Raw genomic sequence first — 20,572 nt, forward strand, 5'->3', positions numbered from 1 at the left:
TGATGTAGGGTTTAGTTTTTGCTGTGTCAATTTCAGATTTACGTGTGAAGTCCTTTTTTCTTTGGTGGATTGTATCCGATGAAGTGGTGATACTCCGACTGTATCCTACTTTGAGGTGGTGATTGTATCTCCCCTTTTATCTTCTCTGCTCCTCCCCTACGTCCTTTAGCTGTTGGCCACCCCCAACAGCTTCTCCCTACACTGTCGACCCCTTTCTGCTGCAACAACCTACTATCTAGCCCTTTTAGGCCGTCTCCAGCAGTCTGCCGGCTCCCCTATAGCAAATACTTTGTTGTTCCTACCTTTCAAGTTGTTGTCTTAGCTTCTGAGCTTGTTACCCCACCTTCCTACCTATCTCCCAGTCGACCAAAAAAACTTCCTATCACCTTAACCTGCTGCCTCCCTCCTCCAGTCCACTTTCCAACCCCCGCTGGCCCTCTCCTGCATTCACCCTTGCTGGCCCAAGCCTCCGGATCTAGGCCAACCTCCAGCGCTCTTGGGATACACTTTCAAGGTGTTTGATTGTGTCGTTCTATGTTTTTGTGATGTTATTTTAAGTTTGTGTGTGATGTAAACCCTATTTCCCTATTAATAAAAGTTGCTTTTGCGGTTTGTGTTTTTTCTTCCAGTATCACATACATCAGTGTGTATAAGTTGCCGACGGGCGTACTTCTATAAAGGCGCTCTAGAAAAAGGTTATCGATGACTTTTACTAACATAACTATTACATGGATGTATTGGATGTGGAATTCCTAAATGAAGATATAGTTTGCTAAGGTGTTTGATGACATCTGAATGCTGGTGGCTAAGATGTCTATGCCATGTTGTCGATGATTGGATGGAGGTGGTGAGGGTTGAAAGAGAAGTTGTGGCGGAGTTCTTCGGCTGTGTGGTGTTGAGTGGATAAAGACCTATAGAGCTGCAATCTCGAAGTAGAGCCTTGTGCGTATTTGGATCAAAGATTGTAAAACCAGTGGAATAAAAGGATTGATACATGATTTTCTCGGGTAATCTTGTGAACAAAGAGAAGATTATGGGATAAGAGGGGGCATGCCAAATTTGAGCCAAGGTAAGCGTAAATGTAGGTGTTGGTAATGTGCCACTCTGGTGTGGTGCACTTGAAGTTGCTGACCATTACCAACTAGTCGCTGTTCCAATCCCTTTGATGGTGTACCTATTTGGAGATGATTCAGGTCGGACGTGATGTGAGCAGTAGCTCCGGAGTATAGTATCCAATTAGAATTTGGGTCATTGAGTGTTTGATTGGGAGAAGGGCACTCCAAGTTGGTTTGGTGCCAATACTTTGTAGTGACGGGCGTACTTCTATAAAGGCACTCCAAGTTGGTTTGGTGCCAATACTTTGTAGCTGAATGTCCCGGCTAATTATAAATTTGATAGGTGACCACCGGCCTAGTAGTGCTGCGACGCTCGTCTTCAGCTTAGTGGTGGTCGTTGTCCGTGTCCTTGAGATGAGTTGGTGTAGCTTCTCTGGGATGCTTAAAGCGCTTGATTAGCATTTGGTGCTGTTTCAGCTTTCATATTATTGTTTGCCAAGTTAAATTCCTCGCTACAACAAAGAAAATAGAAATTATCCTGCTCAAGTAACTGAATCTGAGTCTGAATAGCAGTTTTAAACACCTGATATTATGTCGACAACCCATTAAGAGTGTATAGTATGATGTCCTCTTGATTCTTGCCGCTGAAATATTGTCAACTAAAGACTTTTAGGTGGATAAGTACTGCTTCATTTGCTGAGATTTCATGGACAAAGAATGCAACTCATTCTTAAGCTATATAAGCCTTGATGGATTGGTGGGTTGTAGCGTCTTGGCAAGGGTTAACCAGATTCTGCAGTGGTGGTAAGATTGAGGACATATCGTGAGATATCTGGAGAGATTGTGGAATAGAGTGCCATTGCCAAATTTTGGTCAATCAGCATCCAAGTAATATAGCGGGGATTTGGTGCCCGAATTGTTGTAGGAAAAATAAATTTGGTTGCAGAAGTGTTGCCATCCAGGAAACCATAGAACCCATTTGCTGAGAAGATTTTGGTGATCTGGGCTTTCCAGAGAGGGTAGTTGTCTGATGACAATTGGTTTTGGAACAAGCTTGATGTTACTCATGAGGAATTTAAGTTGTGGAAGTATGGTAGTAGTTTTGAATAGGTTCGAAGGATGAGATTGTCTGTGATTCCAAGGCTTGAGATTCAACCATGGCAGGAACCAAGTAGAAGGCTTACCGGAATCTGCTGGTAGGTGATATAACCTGAAGAAGGAAAATGCAGCTTACTGCTTGAAATGTTGTCTCGATAATGATGAGAGGTGAAGATCGCTAGATTTCAGAGAATCAAGCTCTGACACCATAAGAAACCTAAAAACAAAGAAGAGTATACTGTCGTATAGAGATACCATAACTCATTGTTTCATTGCCATTGATAGTAGATTATAGAAAATATATATGTGCATTTATGAGAATGTTCTAGTTATATGCCACTTATCTTTCTATTAGGATTTGTTGATTATTTGCCTAATTGATTTTGTCTTTTCTGCCAGCTGGATTGACTGTGCTTTTAGTAGCCACCATGTAAGAAAATGTGATGTGGGAGCATTTGAATAATAGGGCACCTTCGCGACAAACCACATTGTGGTAATTGTGATATTGCAGAATTGTTAACTTCTGTGATAACGACAACAAACGAACCAAACCGCACAATCCCCAAACCACATGATCCCGTCCTGTTTCCAATTTGAACAAGAGTGTTTTTATTTTTAGCATTTTCTTATTTCTTTTCTTCCAACTATTGTTTCTTTCTAATCAAGGACTATTTATATCTTTTTCTTCTTATTCATGTAGACTTTTGTTTTGTTTTATGTATACGACAATTGTACTCTCTGTTTCTATCTTGAAGAGTACTATATCCTTTCGTATGCCTATATCTTGCTCAGGAATAGGTGGTGAAACTCCACACCACCTGCATCTCATTGTTTTGCTGTCATATCAGTTTTGTCAGCCGGACAGCCGCCAAACGACGTCGATCCTTGTTTGAATGCCATCAAACTCACATTTTATCACTCTTTTCCCATTCCAGAACTGCCTCCCTGCAAAGCTTGCTTTCCAAACACCTCCTATGAGCCTTATAACGATATCATCTGGTATCAGAGCCCGACTAGTTCTAAATTTTTAGGGATTTATCTTTCTTGTCTAAAATCAGAAAAAAAAATCTCCACATACCCAAACCATTCCTAAAGTAATACCTAGCCCTAATCCTAAATTTTCAAAATCAAATTCAATATTCCTATTTTCACCAAAAATTTATCTTTCCACCTACCATCAAAACTTAAACCTTTACTAATCTTGATTTACGATCCTACTTCTGTCGAAATCCTGATCGGTAGGAAACCACGCCATGGCGCCAAGGAGAAAATTTTAGCTAGGTGTCCAGTAATTTCCTATGGATGATAAGTAGCTGAAAATCTTCAAATTGTAACTGAGGATTGCCTTCTTTGAGAGGATACAATCTGATGAGGTCACTCATATTCACAATAGCAACTTGACAAATCAAGAGCAGTCAGTAATCAGAGGAGTGATTCTTCTATGGAGTGGTACACAATTGAATTTGATCAACTTATATTAAAATGTAAGTTGGTGGAACCAGAGGAGTACACAGTAGCGGGGTATTTTGGAGGACCGAGGTCATCTATTCATAATGTGATGTGGCTGCCCATATCGGTTCTTTTTCGATGTAAATACCCTAGCTTTGAAGTTGGAGAAATAATGAGACCAATAACCAACACACCTTACAGATAGAATTCAACCACAAGATCAAATAATAAAAGTACACCTGGTGAAACTTCTAAGACAACCTCGCCTGTGGAGAAATAGAGTGAAGAAAAGGTGGAGCGCACCAATAACAACACCAACACCAACACCCTCAGATCTGTCTCAATTCAAAAGTTCTTTAAATGCCACAGTTTTGGGCATATTGAGTCAAGCTATCCAAACATGAGAATAATATCTTTCACTGATCAGGGAGTAATTGAATAAATTGATAGTAACACGGGAGAGAATTAATATGTCAGAGAGGAATCTCAAATTTCAATTGATGAGAAAGAGATGTTAGTGATTCAAGGTGAGCCCATGAGAGAGATCAAAATAAAATTAATATTGATTGTACTAGTAGATAGTGGATCAGAAGAGTTGATACCAGAGACAGAGTTGTCGGTTGCACTGACTGACAATTTACCTTCGGAGTGGTCGCCACTACGAGTGGTCCATTATATAATAGGTCTTATATCAAGGCCTGTTTCTCTATGTGTACTTGTTTATTAGATATGCTAGCTGAGTATGAGTAAGAGAATTAAGTTGCATATTTGTTAGCTCGGGATTTAGTTCTTTATATCAGGGTCTGTTTCTCTATGTGTACTTGTTTATTAGATATGCCTAGCTGAGTATGAGTAAGAGTATTAAGTTGCATATTTGTTAGCTCGGGATTTAGTTCATAATTCTAGTTTTGGCCGTGTCAAAAAAGGATGGATATTTATTCTACCTGGATAGACTTTAGAAGAACATATGTGTTTAAGAGTTGTTTTAGGTGAATGTGAGCATAGACTTTGTAGTGGGGTTTCTCCAGCCACTGCAATAATTTTTTTTATGGTAAATCGATTCCAGAAGTTTTTAGAGAAAAAGAATAAACACCCCTTCTTGCTTCGAAATATGGCGCTTGACCGTTTGAATTACGGGACACCGTCGTCCAGCTTCTGAGAGGGCTGCAAGAGAGTAGAATTTGGGAATTCTGCGAATCCGTGCTAATCCAGATTGCCATAATTCTGCGATGTCACCGAATCGTTAAGTTTTGCTATCGCAGATGATCCATACCACACGATCCCCTCCTATTTGCAATTTTAGTAGTGTTTTCCTTTTCTAGTTTTTTTCTATTTCTTTTCTTCTAATTACGGTTTTCTTTCTAGTTAGAGATTATTTCTATATTGTATTTTATCTTTTTTTAGAATTTTGCTTTTTTTTAGTTTATAGAGATTGTAATCTCTATTTTCTAGTTTAAGGAGTACTGTATCATTTTCTTTTGCAACTGGTGTGCCTATACCTTGCTTAGGAACAAGTGGTGAACCTCCTTGTTGCCCGTATTTTTTTCGTTTTACCATCCAAACTAACGTTTTCAGCTGGAACAACAACCGAACGATGCCGATTCCCGTTTGAATGCCTTTTAACTCACATATTTTCATTCCACTCCCATTCTATAACTAACTTCCCTCAAAATATGCTTCTCAAACACCTTCTAGGAGCCCTAGAATGATATGAGAATGTGTTTTTGAACGTATGATTTTTTCACATAATTTACAAAATAAATAAATATTAGGTTATCATTAACTTAGGGCCCTTTTGGGATCAATTTTTTATTTTATTTTGTTTATGTTTTGATTTAAAATGAAGCATGTTTGGCTATTTGATTAGGGCTTGTTTGGAATTCCTTTTATTTTTATATTTTGTATTTTTTTTGTTTTTAAAAAATGTTTGTTTATTGTTCTTTTTGTATGTTTTTTTTAAATAAACTAATTTGTTTTTAAAAACACTCAAAACATCTAAAAATATTTTGAATATTTTTAAAACAACTAAATATGTTTGTAATATACCTAGCATGTTTTGTTTTAAATCTAAACATAAACAAAGAAAAATAAAAGTAAAAAAAAAAGAGGCCTCAAACAACCCTTAAAGTATGATACTTTTTATATTCACTCAAAATACCTATAAGTTGTTTTGAGTGTTTTCAAAAATATGTAAATTTGTTTTTATATAAAAAAAAAAGAGGCGGTAAAAAACATACTTGACAAACATGTTTTTAATTCAAAAGAAAAAACGAAAACAAAAATAAGTAGCAAAATTGATCCCAAGCAAGCCCTTAGATTTTTGATATATTTCATACATAAATTTGTGTTTGTATGCATTGGGTAAATTGCAAGAATACAATTGATATTTTTATCTTTCCACTTAAGCTTTATAAATCATGTCATCTGTTATATGTGAAGTATTTTTTATAAGCAATGACTTAAGGACTGCAAAAAAATCTAAAGAAATGCTAACAACAATGCGCACTTAAATTATGAATATTTTGAGTTCTCTTTTTTTGGCACTCCAATAATGCTTATGTATTTATGTCAATTTATCTATGCTAAAGAACAATTCAAAAGCAATGTTGACTTTTTCCTTGAGAAAGTTATTAATTCAGAGGATTTATTTCATGATTAAAATCGATGCTTCTTTTGATTATAACTTTGTAATAACCCTGTTTTTCTCAAGTCCATTGTTGTGAACCAGTCTTGATTTTTGGAAAAGTTTTATAAATGGGACTTTACAAGTTGTATGATTTATATATCTATGAGCTTGGCCCAAACCTGTTTTGGTTGAACCGTATAGCCCTTATGTTTGTCAAATCATTGAAAAATTGGGATGGACTGATTAGATTCATATTAACTAGCTAACTTGATTGCTAGGAAAATTTTACCTTGAATTTTTTACTGCGAAGGGAGCTACCATGTAGTTTATTCTCAATTTCAATCTAACATTGTTTTGCCTTTCCTTGACTGGAATGGATACATGGAATTTATTGACTTATTTGGATTGAGAACTAGAGGCGAATGGTTGACTAGTTTGGGGACATCATGAGGCCAATAATGCCTAGCCTCAAAAATTGGCCCATTAATCTCTCTTAGAGGTGGAGGAAATGCTGTTTTTTTTGGACCATCACTTTTTTTTAGTGCTTATGCGTGTGGATGTGCATATAGCATAGGCATGGCCAAACCTTCTTTTTGAGCTATGTTGGACTTGTCTAACTAGTTTAATTATAAAGACATTTATAACCCTATTCTTGTAATTGAGATAACCTCTATTCACATACAAAAATCAATAGGAAATACATTTACCTTGAGTCACAATCTCAGATCTGAACATGCTCGCAACCTTGAAGACCATTAGAGTCGACTTGGGGATAGCTGCAGAGATGCTCAATGCTAGAGCTTCACATGATAACATTTGCATGAATTTGTTTGCATGGTTTCAATTGCATGAGAGAAGAAACGAAGGATTGAAGGAGAGGAAACGAAGGATCGAAAGCTGAAGAAGTGAGCGAACAGAGCGGGAGAGAAAACGAGTGGAGGTCGGGTGAAAGCTGAAGAAGTGAGCGAGAGAAGGGGAAACCGAACAGAGCGGGAGAGAAAACGAGTGGAGGTCGGGAAGTCGAGGTGAATTCTCCTATATAAGTCGCAGACCGACTTACTTGAGAATCGAGTGGCATGCAAAAGAAAGGAGGGCTACACGGGGGTTAGGGTAGCAGTGGCGTATATGGCTTGCACTACTGTCAAGTTGCAACCATATGACGGGTTGAGGAAGACATTGAGATTCTGTAGGGGATCTCTGTAAGGGAACTCTCGCGCGTGAGATTCGATCGAAGAAGCTATCGGAGGAGGAAGGTGACACGTGCATAGGGCTGTTTGAGTCGACTAAGAGGAAGACTTTGACCACAGTGGCATATTGCGTGGGAAGAAGGATTGAGTTCGTGCAATAGGGGGGACGAAGCAGAGTTCTCGTGCATAGCGGATTGTAATCAAGCACAGAGGGAGGAAGAAGCTTTTGAGTGTGTCGGTCAACAATTTTTTGAATTTGAAAATTGAAAATAATTTTTGAAATTTAATTTAGATATAAAAGGTATATAGTTTGGGTTTTGAAAGTAGTATGTTTTAATTTTCGAAAAATGAGACCAAATGTATCTCATTCGTCCAATAATTTGTATAATCGTGCTCGATATCGCGAGTACTATTTGCATAATCGTGCTGCATAATCGTGCTCGATATCGCGAGTACTACACCCTCTCGAAAGATAAGTGTATACCTCAACGATAGACCCAATTCTGCAAACTAAGAGATTTGTGACATCCGTTTGACCAGCAAACATTTTATGTGTGACTGACAAGTTCTCCTATCTAATACAAAACTTAAATAGGGTTTAATTTAAATGAGTTCCAATTTCCCTGTAGAGGTAAACCCCTATAGTTAATTACATCCCAAATGATATGGGTCACTTGAGAATACTCTCGATAATGATCAGATGTACTAGTCTTCAAGAATTCGAGATTTAGGTTTTCACGGTAGGACGTGGAAAAACCAATGGGAGTGACTCAAGTAGAAACAGTTCTTTCATGAGTCGAGAGAAAGTAAAAGGTAGGGGCGTCACAGATCCTGAAGAGAAATCTCAGTGACTTCCCAGACTATCTCACTGTGTGGATGTGTTTTTGAGAGGATGTTATTTAAGTGTTCAATCATGCCAATTTTATTATTTGGGCTTTACTTTTGTATATTATATGATTATGCAAATAGACCATAAAGAGATGACTGTTTACGTCGTAACAAACAACATCCTCAGAACCTAAAGTGAATTAGGACTTACGGTTGTGCAGGAGCCTAAAGAAGGTATGGAGATTTATGTTGCGCTGGGCGAACTACCTCGAAGTCTTATGAGTTGTTAATTAGACTAAGAACAGAGTTTAGCTGATGTAGACTTTTTTTGCTGTTGTAGAATGACGACCACCTTCAGTTGTATTTCACTTCAAGCTCCTTGTCGCGCTGCCCATGAAGTTGCTCTAATCTCCTTGCTGAAGTAGCAATCCGAAAGTCTATTGTTCAAAGGGTTTTACCAGGTGTGTTCTAAACTTTTGGTTTTGTTGTCATTCAAACATTATGGGGGGTTAAAGTTGATTAGAGCGACACCGGTTAAGATCCCACGGTTCCCTCGCTCCGGTACCAATATATATATTTTAATTTACTTAGTCTAAATGAGTTGTAAGGCTCATTTAAACTAGGGAGATCTCGTTAGCAACCGCGAGTTACTTCCTTCGAGGACTCCCGTAAATTCAAAAGGACGTGTTTTGTTTTTGTTTTTTTTTGTTTTGAAAATGTTGTTTAATTTTTTAAAAATTATTTTATTTTGAAAATGAAATCGCAATCAGTGTCTGCATGATATGTTAGAGCAAGAGTAAATTACAGTAAAAAAAACAATAAATAAAATGTACCTGCGTACCTGGCGTTTCTGCTGCTACCATCCCTGCTGTATGTTTAGCTCACAAAACAGAATAAATTTGCAAGGAAATTTAAATAAATTGCAGAAAAAAGAAAACAGTAAGCATCAGAACAAGTAATAACAGCGGCTAGGAACTCCAAGCAGGTGATCTTAAGGCTTCCTACAACTCTAGACAACAATTAGCAAGTGTGTACAATGATTCTACGATCTTCTACGAATTCAAACAGCAATTAGCAAGCGTGTGCGGTGATCCTGCGACCTCCTACGGCTCCGGGCAGCAACTACAATCGTGTACGGTGATCCTACAACCTCTTACGACTCCGAGCAATAACTGACAAGCGTGCATGGTGATCCTACGACCTCCTACGACTTCCTACGAATCCGAGCAGCAATATGCAACATCGCATAACATTTATATGGCTTCCTACGAATCCAAACAACAACTAGGAGATCCAGATAGTAACTCTACGGCTTCCTAAAACTCCGGGCAGCGGCTAGGAACTTCAGGCAGCAACTTTACTACTTCCTACGACATCGGGCAGCGGCTAGGAGCTTCGGACAACAACTCTTGGCTTTCTACGGCACCGGGTAGCGGCTAGGAGCTTCGGGTAGTGGTCCTACAGTTCCTACAACTCCGGACATCGGTTAGGAACTCCGGACAACAACTCTACGGCTTCCTACTACTCCAGGCACCGGCTAGGAACTCTGGACAGCAACTCTACGACTTCCTACTACTCCAGGCAGCGGCTAGGAGCTTCGGGTAGTGGTCCTATAGCTTCCCACGAATCCAGACAACGGCTAGGAACTCCGGTTAGCAACTCTAAGGCCTCCTACGACACCGGAAAGCGGCTAGGAGCTTCGGGTAGTGGTCCTACAGCTTCCTACGACTCCGGACAGCGGTCCTGCGGCCTGCGGCTTCCTACGACTTCGGGCAGCGTCTAGGAACTCTGGACAACAACTTTACGGCTTCCTACGACTCCGGGCAACGGCTAAGAGCTTCGACGGCCCCAAAATAGTCCTAAAACAACCCAAGACAGGTGCATTTAAATGCACCAAAATCAGTGTTTTAAGGGTTCCAAGATCGGCCCACAAAAGCACCACAAAACTTTACATAAATTGCCCCAAATCGACCAACAAAAGTACCCCAAAACAGCTCCAAAATCAGCCCACAAAACATCCCGAAACAACCCTTAAATTCGCCTCAAAACAGAGTGCAAACCTCTCCAAATCAGTCACCAAACGCACCCCAAACCGGTACCCAAACAGTGCGTAATCAGCCAAAAAAAAGGTGTTTAAAGGCTCCAAAAAATAGTGGAAAGTGCAGCCCTTAAATACTTCTCCAAATAGTATATGTATTAAGCTAAGATCGTGAAGGTGCTGACAAGCTTTAAGGCTTCCCATGGGCTGTCTAACAGCAGGATTTATGAAGGCAGGCTCATCAAAACAATGATCCGTAGTGCTCAAAATCAACTCTTATGGCTCGTCCAAAATCAACATACTTGAGAGCTCTAAAACACCCTATGCGGCCCCAAAACCATGGTCGAACATGCCACCTAATAGTCCCAAAGCTACGTTCAAAACAACCATAATACAGTCCCAAAATCATACTTTTAAAAGCTCCAGGACTGCAACCAAATAAGCCCTGAAAATCATCCTAAAATGCTATATAAATAATGCCCCCAAATCTCTCACCAAAACTATGTAAAAGTGCAGCTAGGGCAACATAGGAAATATTTAAGAGAAAGACTACAAGAAGCACAGTAACGACAGTTGCTCTTTCCAATAAACATAGCAAGTGAAGTTTAACTTAATCCAGGTGGGATAAAAGAAATAAATTATAGACCTTATCACATGAGTTTCCAAAACACATCAACAAATTATGGCCAAATTAAAATATAACAGAGGTTTGAATAACAAATCCATGAGAAAACTACCATAAGCAAATCTTTACACCATTTGTATGTTGAAAACTCTTATTCTATCAACTACTGGAAGTTTAACGATTAATGGTAGATGCAAAAGTTGGACAGTGGATAAAAGTCACACTGCAAAAATAAGTAATATCATGCAACATGTTTTTTGCAGACCACAAATAATTACTTAGATTATATTCTCTTCACCAACAAACTCAACCACATAGCAGTGCAAAAGGAAGCTACCAACAATGGAGCTCAAGGGACATACAAGTTTCAGATCATCATTTAGTTAGCAATGATAAGACAAAAAAATTTTCCATAGCTTAAAGCTTTTGAACGAGAAGAAATTCGAGTGAGGAATCTTACTTGGAAAGACAATGATCTCGGGCTTTGAGGAGTGAGGAAGAGGGGAACCGGGAGCCTTCGGTGGAGGAGAGGAGGGAAGGCGAGGCTTATGTCGAGAGGAACAGAGTGAGGCGAGGGCCTCGGGCTCCCTAGAGTTTTGGTGCAGGGAGGGAGAGCCAAGCGAAGAATTCGGCTAGGGTGTGCGACGAACCGAGCAAGAGAGCAGGTGAGTCTCGTGCGGAAGAGGCGGAGAGGAGGAGTTGAATGGGATTCCTCGTCCCAGGGAGGAGGCGAGCAGGTGAGCGGGGGTACTCGGTCGAGTGAGGAGGGATGTCGCGGTTAACAGAGGAGCGGGCGCCGAATCGTAGCTGAGAGGCGAGCGAGAGAGCTAAGGATAATAAAAACAGGAGCAGGATGGAGCCGTTGAGGTATGCGATTACAGGCATTAGGCGCCAAATTAAACACCTTCCATGCGGGGGAATCCTCATTAGGCAAATATTAAATTTCAATTTAACCCAATTAATGTGAGATTAAATGACCAATTTAAAATTTAAAATTTGAATTTTGAAAATATTTGAGCTGGGGTGATGTGCCCGTGTTAAGCTCGAGTCCAACCCGAATCGAATAAGCCCGGACCCACACACTGCTAATGAAAAAATGTGCATCGATATTCATGCTAATTTGCTCACTCGCAGAACCATAACAGTATGGGTGTCATTCCTAGCTAAATTTGATGTCCCGGACGCATACGTGTGGTTTGTTTCATCATCCAGGGTTGTCCGGACGAGTTCCCTGACGGACGAGTCAATTTATATCAAAATCGTGCGGGGTGCGATGCGTGCGCAAAATGCGGCGTTAGCGAGTACTCGAGTCACAAATGGTTTACCTAGGGGTTGCTCCTATTTATGTAGGAACTTGACTTGAGTTTCATGTGCCAATTATAATCTACTCAGGGAAATGCAGAGTATTCGGGGCTGCACATGCGAGACTCGAAGGAGTGACGAGTGGCTTGAATTTTTTAAATGGTGTGAATCTCGTACTAGTCCTCTACGAGGGTCAAACGAAGAAAACCTAAGATTAGACCCTAGGCTCTAAAGAGAGAAGTAAAGACCTCACCCAAAAATGAGGTCAATAGTGTGGAGTAGGGTTTAACCGGTGAGGTAAGTTCTTATTAAGTTAATTTATTTAAATAATAAAATTAATTATAGTATTTTATATATATATCTATATATATATATATATATAACATTTAAGTGTGATCACATAAAGTATAAATATGAAAGTTGTATAAATAAATAATGCAATGTTATACCTAATTAAAATAATAATTTATTTAAAGTTTGGTAATTAATATCATGTTTATGTTAGTATCCCAATCTAGAATAGTCGAGGTTAAGACAAATTCAAGATCAAATCATTTGACATTGAGGTGAGTACTCATACTTTTAATTTATGATAATATTTACTTTTAATTTCTTCTGGCTCATTTACTTTTAACATATCATTATAAGGCTTTCTTTAGAAGACGATTAAATCAAAATCTTCTCACCACATTTTTACTATATTAATAGGCTCCCAATGGTCATGTTAAAATGGTCTCCTCATTTTGATTACTCTATTGAGCCTTTTATCACTCTTACTTGGACTCGACTTTTTCTACATTACAATCAATTTAACTTATTTTCCTTGACCTCAAATTTTGAAAAGCTTATATAGGTGGATGATTGAATAGGTTATCTTTTTATGCCCTCTGTGGCAAGAGTATTGGTGAAATTAGACATTATTGTCCTCGGTTATAAGGAGGTGTGGATTGGGTCTCTCACTTTTGGATATCGACAAAAGGTAAAATTCGAAGATATTCCATTATACTACACATTTTGCTCTATTTTGGACTTAAATTTGTCTAATTATTTTAAGGCTTATTCTAATTTGAGAAATCCTTAATTTTAGTAGCGGAATGGTCCACTTGATGCTCATATTGATCCCTTAATCTTTTGGTCGAATATTTTCTCCTATATGTTCAGGTCTATTTTGAAAATTTGAAGCCAGGTTCAATTTATCCATAAAAAAAAAATGGTTAATGTTCATGTCATGCTAGTCCCTCATTGTTGATCATTTCATCACTTGCTTTGGTTAATGTTCATGTCACTAGTCCCTCATTGTTGATCATTTCATCACTTGCTTTTCTTATCGTAAAAAAATAATCTATAAGTTTTAAATGGTTCAACCTTTTTCTCATTTTTGAATAAAATGATTATTTTTCATAACAAGCTTTTGATTTTGATTGGAACATGCAAACTACTGATTCTCTGATGGGTTAAAGATTCAGGTTCCTTATGCCAGGATGCGTAGAAATAAGAAGAAAATCTATGAACATTAGTGGTGTCAAATTGGGTTTGTGTGATCCTAATTGATCAGACCCGAAACTGCTTGACTCAAATTTGATCCGGATAATAAACGGGTCAGAAACTTTATCCTAAACATGACCCAACTTCAACTCAAACCCGACCAATATAACCCTTTAACTTAAGGTATAATACCTATTTAGGTTGATGGGTCAAGTCCAGGTTGGCGGGTTGATTTAGAGTTAGTAGGTCAGTTTTAGGTTGTCGGGCCAGACCTGACCAGAAAAAAATTAAATGGGTTAAGATTTTTGTCCCAAATATAACCGGAACTTTATTCAAGTCAACCCAAACACGAATTTTTCGTGTTTGTTTCAGATTGAGTTGGCATTTCAGGTCAATTTTTTACACACCTAATAGAAATTCTCCTATTTTCAGAAATCTTCAAGTTAGATGTGCCAAATAAAATCTTTGTATTTTTTTCTGCTTGCATTTTTTATTGTTTTGCTCCGGCACTATGATAAATGCGTTTTATATACTCTCAAATATTATTTAATATTTGGAGTTAACTTGAAAACTAACGGTCATAGTTGGAAGCAACCCGCTGCTAAAAATACTGATGTTTATTGTACTGCCCTTAAAGGTTGGATTTTGTTTTTTTTTATATTCAGCACTCAAATTGGCCAAAGTATTGGTACTGCTATATTACCAATTTGCATTAGCCCATATGATATTTTCCCCGCATCACAATGAGGGTCAACTTCCACCTATGTTGAGTGACTAAAAAAAAGCCAAAACGTGATGGCTTACAGTCCCACTTCTAAATTATTTATATTAATAAACTTTTAGCATTCTTTTTTAAGTCCTACATTGGTTGTATTTTACAAAATACACTTGAAGGAAAAGAAATTCTAGTTTTTCTTGATGTTAGTCATAATTGTCGAGACTAATCCACCAATCACTAGTGAAAAGGCCAAGCTCAAGTTACATTGGTAGATATGCTTAGTTATTTTTCTTCCTTTGATATTTTTCTTCTTTGATATTTCAGGTACTTATTTATTTGGGGCATTTACATGCATAATTCCCAATTCCTATGTATTAATATATCTAATACCTGAATTTTTTATTTTTATTTTTATTTTTATTCTACCTATATCTTTCATATCACATAAAAAATACCACTTTCTTTGCTTTTAAAAGTGAAATACACTTTTTTATGCATAGGAAAGGTGTTATTTATGTAAAAGTTGAAGTTTAGGTGTTAGATATCTAAATAAATAGGAATTGAGTGGTATGTATGTAACGTAAAGCTTTTATTTATTTACAATAAAAACAACTTGAATTAAAAATTAAGGACATAGAAACTACTCGTGGGCAATATGTTAGTCTTCATGAGTCATCTTTTCAAAACGCGTTTGTTGGATTATTTCATTCTTTTTTGTCCAGATTTTTTCTCTTTTATACTGCTGATTTTTTGTATGTAGCTTTGTGCTGTGTACTACAGTTTTAAATTCACCTCAAAATTCTCCTATTTATAATCAATTAATTATGTGCAGGTGCTGCTTTTCAACGAGTTCAATGCTTTGTTTGCAACAAGTGCATTTGTACTTCCATCATCCCTTTATTTTATTCTTAAGGTTCGGCTTTCTTAATATGTACTGTTACATTCTCATCCCTCCATTCTTTCGTTAGTTTCCTTCTTTATTGATAGCCTCTGCTTTGCCATGTAGTGTAACAGGTTTTAATCCTTTCTTAACTACGGATGGAATGTAGCCTCTCGATTTCATTCTATTTCATTTTAGAATGTAGCCTCTAGATTTCAGCCTATTTATTTATAATGTTTATTGACATTTTATGAAAGTTGAGGTAACCAAATCTCAGTATCATGATCATGCACCAAAAATTGCAGTATCTTTAAGGATTTACAAATTAATTTTTTATTATTTGAAATTTTTTGTAGGAGCACAAATTCAAAACTAGCAATCCCATGTAAATAAGTTCTTAAAAAATGGACAGCTTTTATCTAGTTAACTCAATTAATTTTTTTTAATTTCCTATAATCAACCTCCTTATGATCATTTATGAGCATGCAAATTCATGGTTTGCTATTAATGAATCCATGCACTCTTATCATATTCTTCAAATTAATTATGCAGAAGTATGTTCTCAAACCTTACTATAAGAGGCGGGAACGACAAAGGATGCTTGATAAGATGTACAATAAATCTATTAAGGTAGTCTGTGCCCATGTATAAGATTAATTAAGCATCGTTGAGTTTCTTTTTGTTTTTATGAAGGATATTCAGTTGAGGTTTTTGAATGTCATCTAAAGGAACTTGTCTGTAGATTTACAATTTTTGCACATTTTTTTTATATGTAACTTGTGCATGTCTGTAATCATAGTTTTCTCCATTAGATTATATGAAATCTTTTATCTGTATTAATTTAATTCTTGCAACATCTAGTAATCTTATTTATTTAGGTTGTATGCTTTTGAATGAGTAGATGGCGAAGAAAACCTTTTTTCTAATCTGTTGAAAGTAACTAAAATGGTTAAAAGTAACTAAAATGGTTAATCTGCATTTGTTGTTTTGTCGGCGAGTCAGATTAGGTTTTAAAATTTTAACTCAATTTTTTGAGTTTGGTTCAAAGTGCAAACTAGAGATATACTGATGCACTGTCTAGTCTTACTCTGTGGCTTATTAAGGAGTTGTGGAACAATAAGCCAAGTACAAATTAAGTGTGAACATTAAAAACTTTAAGCACGTCAAGCATAAGCATATTTTTGAAGTTCGTCTCAAGCTCGAGCTCAACATGTCTTATGATTCGACCAAGCCTAGCCCAAACCATATCATACTCGACTCAACTCGATCACAACCCTGGGTAGGGCAATAACTCAGTTGCATCTTTAGATTGAAGTGATAAAGGTGGAAATGGATGCAAAGCATTTGTTGTGGTTTTCCACATGGAGTACTCATTGGATTGAAGTCATCTTTAATGGATGTTAGGGAAATTTTATTATCGTGTTGTGTTTTTGGGGTTGGGGGTGGGAGGAGATTGGATTTGATAAAATGATTGAGGGGTGCCTAACAAAGGATGCAAGAGAAGTTGTTGTCAAAGGTGAAGAGAAATTGGTGGTACTCATTGGATTGAAGTTATCTTTAATGGAGGCTAGGGCAATTTTATTATTGTGTTTTGTTTTTGGGGTTGGGGGTGTGATTAAGGGGTGCCTAGCAAAGGATGCAAGAGAAGTTGTCAAAGGTGGAGAGAAATTGGTGGTTTTGCAATGTTATAGTTGCCTACGTGTGGAAGAAGGTAGAGTGGGAAGGCCAGATTGGTGGGCGAATTGAAAGTTTATGGGAAGAAAAGAGAAATGTTGAGAAAACCAACCTATGAAATGGGGATAATTCCAACGCTTAGTCAAGCATGAGTAATAAAGCTGTCAAGTGAGGAGAGGCTGGGCATGATCGAGTTGCTAAGTTGACATGATTGCTGCCATCGTCTGTGGAGGAACAAAATTGGTGTTATGTTGTCATTGTTGGCTATGATCATCATTGGCTTTTGATTGGGTTTATGGAGGGATAAGTGAAGCATCTTTCCGGAGCAAACAAGACACTTTGGAATAGATAACACATGTGGGGACTATGACCTACTTAATGGGGATGATTTGATGGAAGAATCACAACGTATATAGTTTGTAAATTGATGAGGATGAAGAAAGAGTGAGATGGAGGGAGTTTCATATATGGAATTTGGAACAATTCATGTATACAATGATCATCAAGCGGTCTCAATAATTCTCCCATTAATCAATCAATAATAATCAAAAGTCCATTTAAGCGGCCTTATTTTTTAACGAAAAAAAAACCCTATGGTAATGATCAGATTATCCTTACCCCTTTTACCTATAATAAATTTGAGATTATTTATTTTTATTACCTTTAATTAAAAAAACATTGACAAATAAATGGCGTGAATATCAACAAAAAATAAAGATTGGTCTAAATACAGGATTGAAACTTGATTCGGTTGAGCTCTTTCGTAGATTAGTTTGACTTTTGATTAACCCATGAGAAATTAATAAACTAATCTTTATTGCTAAACATTAATTCACTTGGCCCATAGAGAACTCTTGTTTTGAAGTTTTATAGGTACTAAACAACGATAAGAAGCCGTTTGGTCATATGGTGAAAGAGGAGCCCATTTAATACATGAAACAACGGTAGGAAGCAGCCCAAAAAACACGTATCTGGAGGCCTAGTGCTGAGAGATTCAAAATTGATATATTTCTGAGAACTCTGCAAAATGAACTAGGCGATGGTGACAATACAAACTCAATCTCTAATACGACTTCATTAGTCATAAGATCAGACTCAACCTCAGGCACAATAATAAACTCAAGTGTTGGTAACTCATAATCACTTTCAATATCTAGTTTATCTTCATTAACTTGTGTGCGATAGTGTCATTATATACTTCATGAGAAACATTATCAGAAGATGGCAGAATCATAAAGTTCTGGCACATACTCTTGCATTGAAAATGTTTTAAGATTTGTCGAAGGAAAGGAATTTATGAAACATTTATGGTGGATTGCATGGCACTAGAGTGTAAAGCCTTTATTTAAAATGTACATAAACGTTTATCACAATAATTTTCTGTAGGGTATAACTTCTAAGACCTTTTGTGATGAGGTGATGAATCATCATAGCTATAAAGATAAGAAGACAATTTATGTGATTTAGAACGAAAACTGCCCAACAATTGACCATCATAATCAAAATAAACAACATAACGATATGACTTAAGAATCAAAATATGAGAATGGGAAAATTGTCCATCCCCATATTCGTGAGTGAGGTGATTTAAGAGGATAAAATTGACATCTATAAAATCAACCTTCGTAAGTGTGAATGTAAAAAATGATAAAAATGACATTCATGCTACATTGACATATTCCGTTTATTAAAATATGGCTCCATAGAAATTTGAATGCTGCAGAGAAGATAATGGCAAAGAAGCATGTAGAGTTTTTTTATTGGTTGCCAACATGACTTTTGGTAGTTTTTCATTGAATTTTGTAGATGACGTTGCTAAGATTGTTGTCTGTAAATTGGTGTAGGTTTTTGCATGATTGTGGGATGGGAGAAATGGAAGAGATGGAATTTTGGAGAGAAGGCGAGAGACGTGAAGAAAATTTAAATATGCGGTGATGTGTGGTTATGACATCTCAAAGGGGAGGTGAATTGATATATACAAATTTTAAATCAAACTTTGAAAATTTAAAATTAGAAGACAGTGAGAGCAATAATAGCATAAACCAAGTGATGAAAAGAGCACATAATGATTTTTATGTGGTTCCGCCCAACCGTATCCAACATTATGCCTTAGATAAACATATGGACTATGTTTTCTAATATCTCTAGACTTACAACCTTAATCCCAAAAATTCACGCAGCTTGAATGGGCAGAGAAATTTTCAACACTTAATGCACTATTTCTTGATTGAACAATATCTTGAATATGATTGAATAATGAAACTAACTCCAAATGTATTCAAAGTATTTGAGAGTAAAAGAAAAAACAAATTTACAAATGTTGCTAAATGAATATATTAGCATAATATTGCAAAAGAACATAAAAGAAAAAAAAATGCAAAATGATTTTACAAATAATGAAGACCACTCTTACAACTTGGCTTGCGAAGAATTTGTCTTTAGAAAACTTATCCCAAAAGAGCTTGTTTTAGAACTTTGAAAGTTGTAGGAGATTCCACTTTGGCGTCTGGAAGAGAAAGAATAGAGTTTTTAGTATTTCCTCGGTGTACCAGAGAATAAATTTGTTTTGAAACACCTAGAGTTTAAAATGAAATCTATTTGGTTAGTTTCGGGGAAAAAAATGATGCTGTAAAAGGTGCAGAAGGATTAGGAAAATTTCCTTAGTCATAAGTTATGATTTTCTTAGGTTAATCAAAGCTTCAGATAATTCAATGTAATGAAATTTAAGGATTGGACATTTTAATAAAATTAATGATATATATATATATATATATTGATGAAGTTATATTTCAATTTGATTCAATGGAATGTTTTGGATATAACGGTAATAGGTTTAAACTTTTATTTTGATTATATTACATCGTTACGCATAAGTAAAATTTTTTAATTAAAATATAAAGTTTAGCAAGTGTTTTTAATAAATGCTGATTTGAATTGAAATTTTTGTAAGAATTGCATGAACAGATTCATATAAATCTTTCATGTTAAAAGCCATTTTTCTTTTCAATTTGTTAGGCTTCGAAAATAGATTTTAGCATGTATGAGCTGATGAGCTAATTTTTAAAGATCACACAACTAAAAAATCTATTGAATTTCATTACTTTCTAAGACTAACAAACCTGGATTGGCCTGCCGTGCATTATCCTTGAAATCACTTAAAATAAAATTAGATCCACCAATTGTGTTTTGTTATTATTAGAATTATGGAGCCAACGTGGTGGATTAGCGGGCATTTGCAATCGATTTGTAGAAGTTTTGAGTGAAGGAGCGCTTCACTTGGTTAAGTGGAACTATGAGCGAGGCACCTTTTAAAAGCTACATTATGGATGCAAGTGTGTTGTTAGATCCTACCTAGCTTGATTATTGCTAGAGATGCACTTGAAAAAAATGAAGAATTATGACTTTTGCATATAAGTTTATGATTGTGCCAAAACGACATTAGGAAATTTAATTGGTGTGATCATAAGTTGTTCATGTGATTTACGGAAAAGTCAATTGGTTTGGACTTGCGATTTGGTTTGATTCCTTGGGTTTGTGAAAGTGAATTTATGGATATTAGTGAATCTAAGGGAAGCAATCTTTACAAAAATGTTTTGATACTGGAACT

General features: G+C 36.6%; 1 protein-coding gene across 1 annotated transcript in view; it reads left to right on the forward strand.

Moving 5' to 3' along the window:
• The window catches only part of LOC110032415 (chaperone protein dnaJ 13), a 53,179-nt gene that overhangs the window by 13,775 nt on the left and 18,832 nt on the right, over nucleotides 1-20,572 (forward strand). Inside the window, exons 9-10 of the mRNA XM_020736049.1 lie at nucleotides 15,244-15,324; nucleotides 15,844-15,921. Coding sequence (XP_020591708.1) covers nucleotides 15,244-15,324; nucleotides 15,844-15,921 — 159 coding nt within the window. The remainder of the gene's footprint in view (nucleotides 1-15,243; nucleotides 15,325-15,843; nucleotides 15,922-20,572) is intronic.

The sequence above is a fragment of the Phalaenopsis equestris genome, unplaced genomic scaffold, assembly GCF_001263595.1.
Source record: "Phalaenopsis equestris unplaced genomic scaffold, ASM126359v1 Scaffold000002, whole genome shotgun sequence".
Classification (NCBI taxonomy): Eukaryota; Viridiplantae; Streptophyta; class Magnoliopsida; order Asparagales; family Orchidaceae; genus Phalaenopsis; species Phalaenopsis equestris.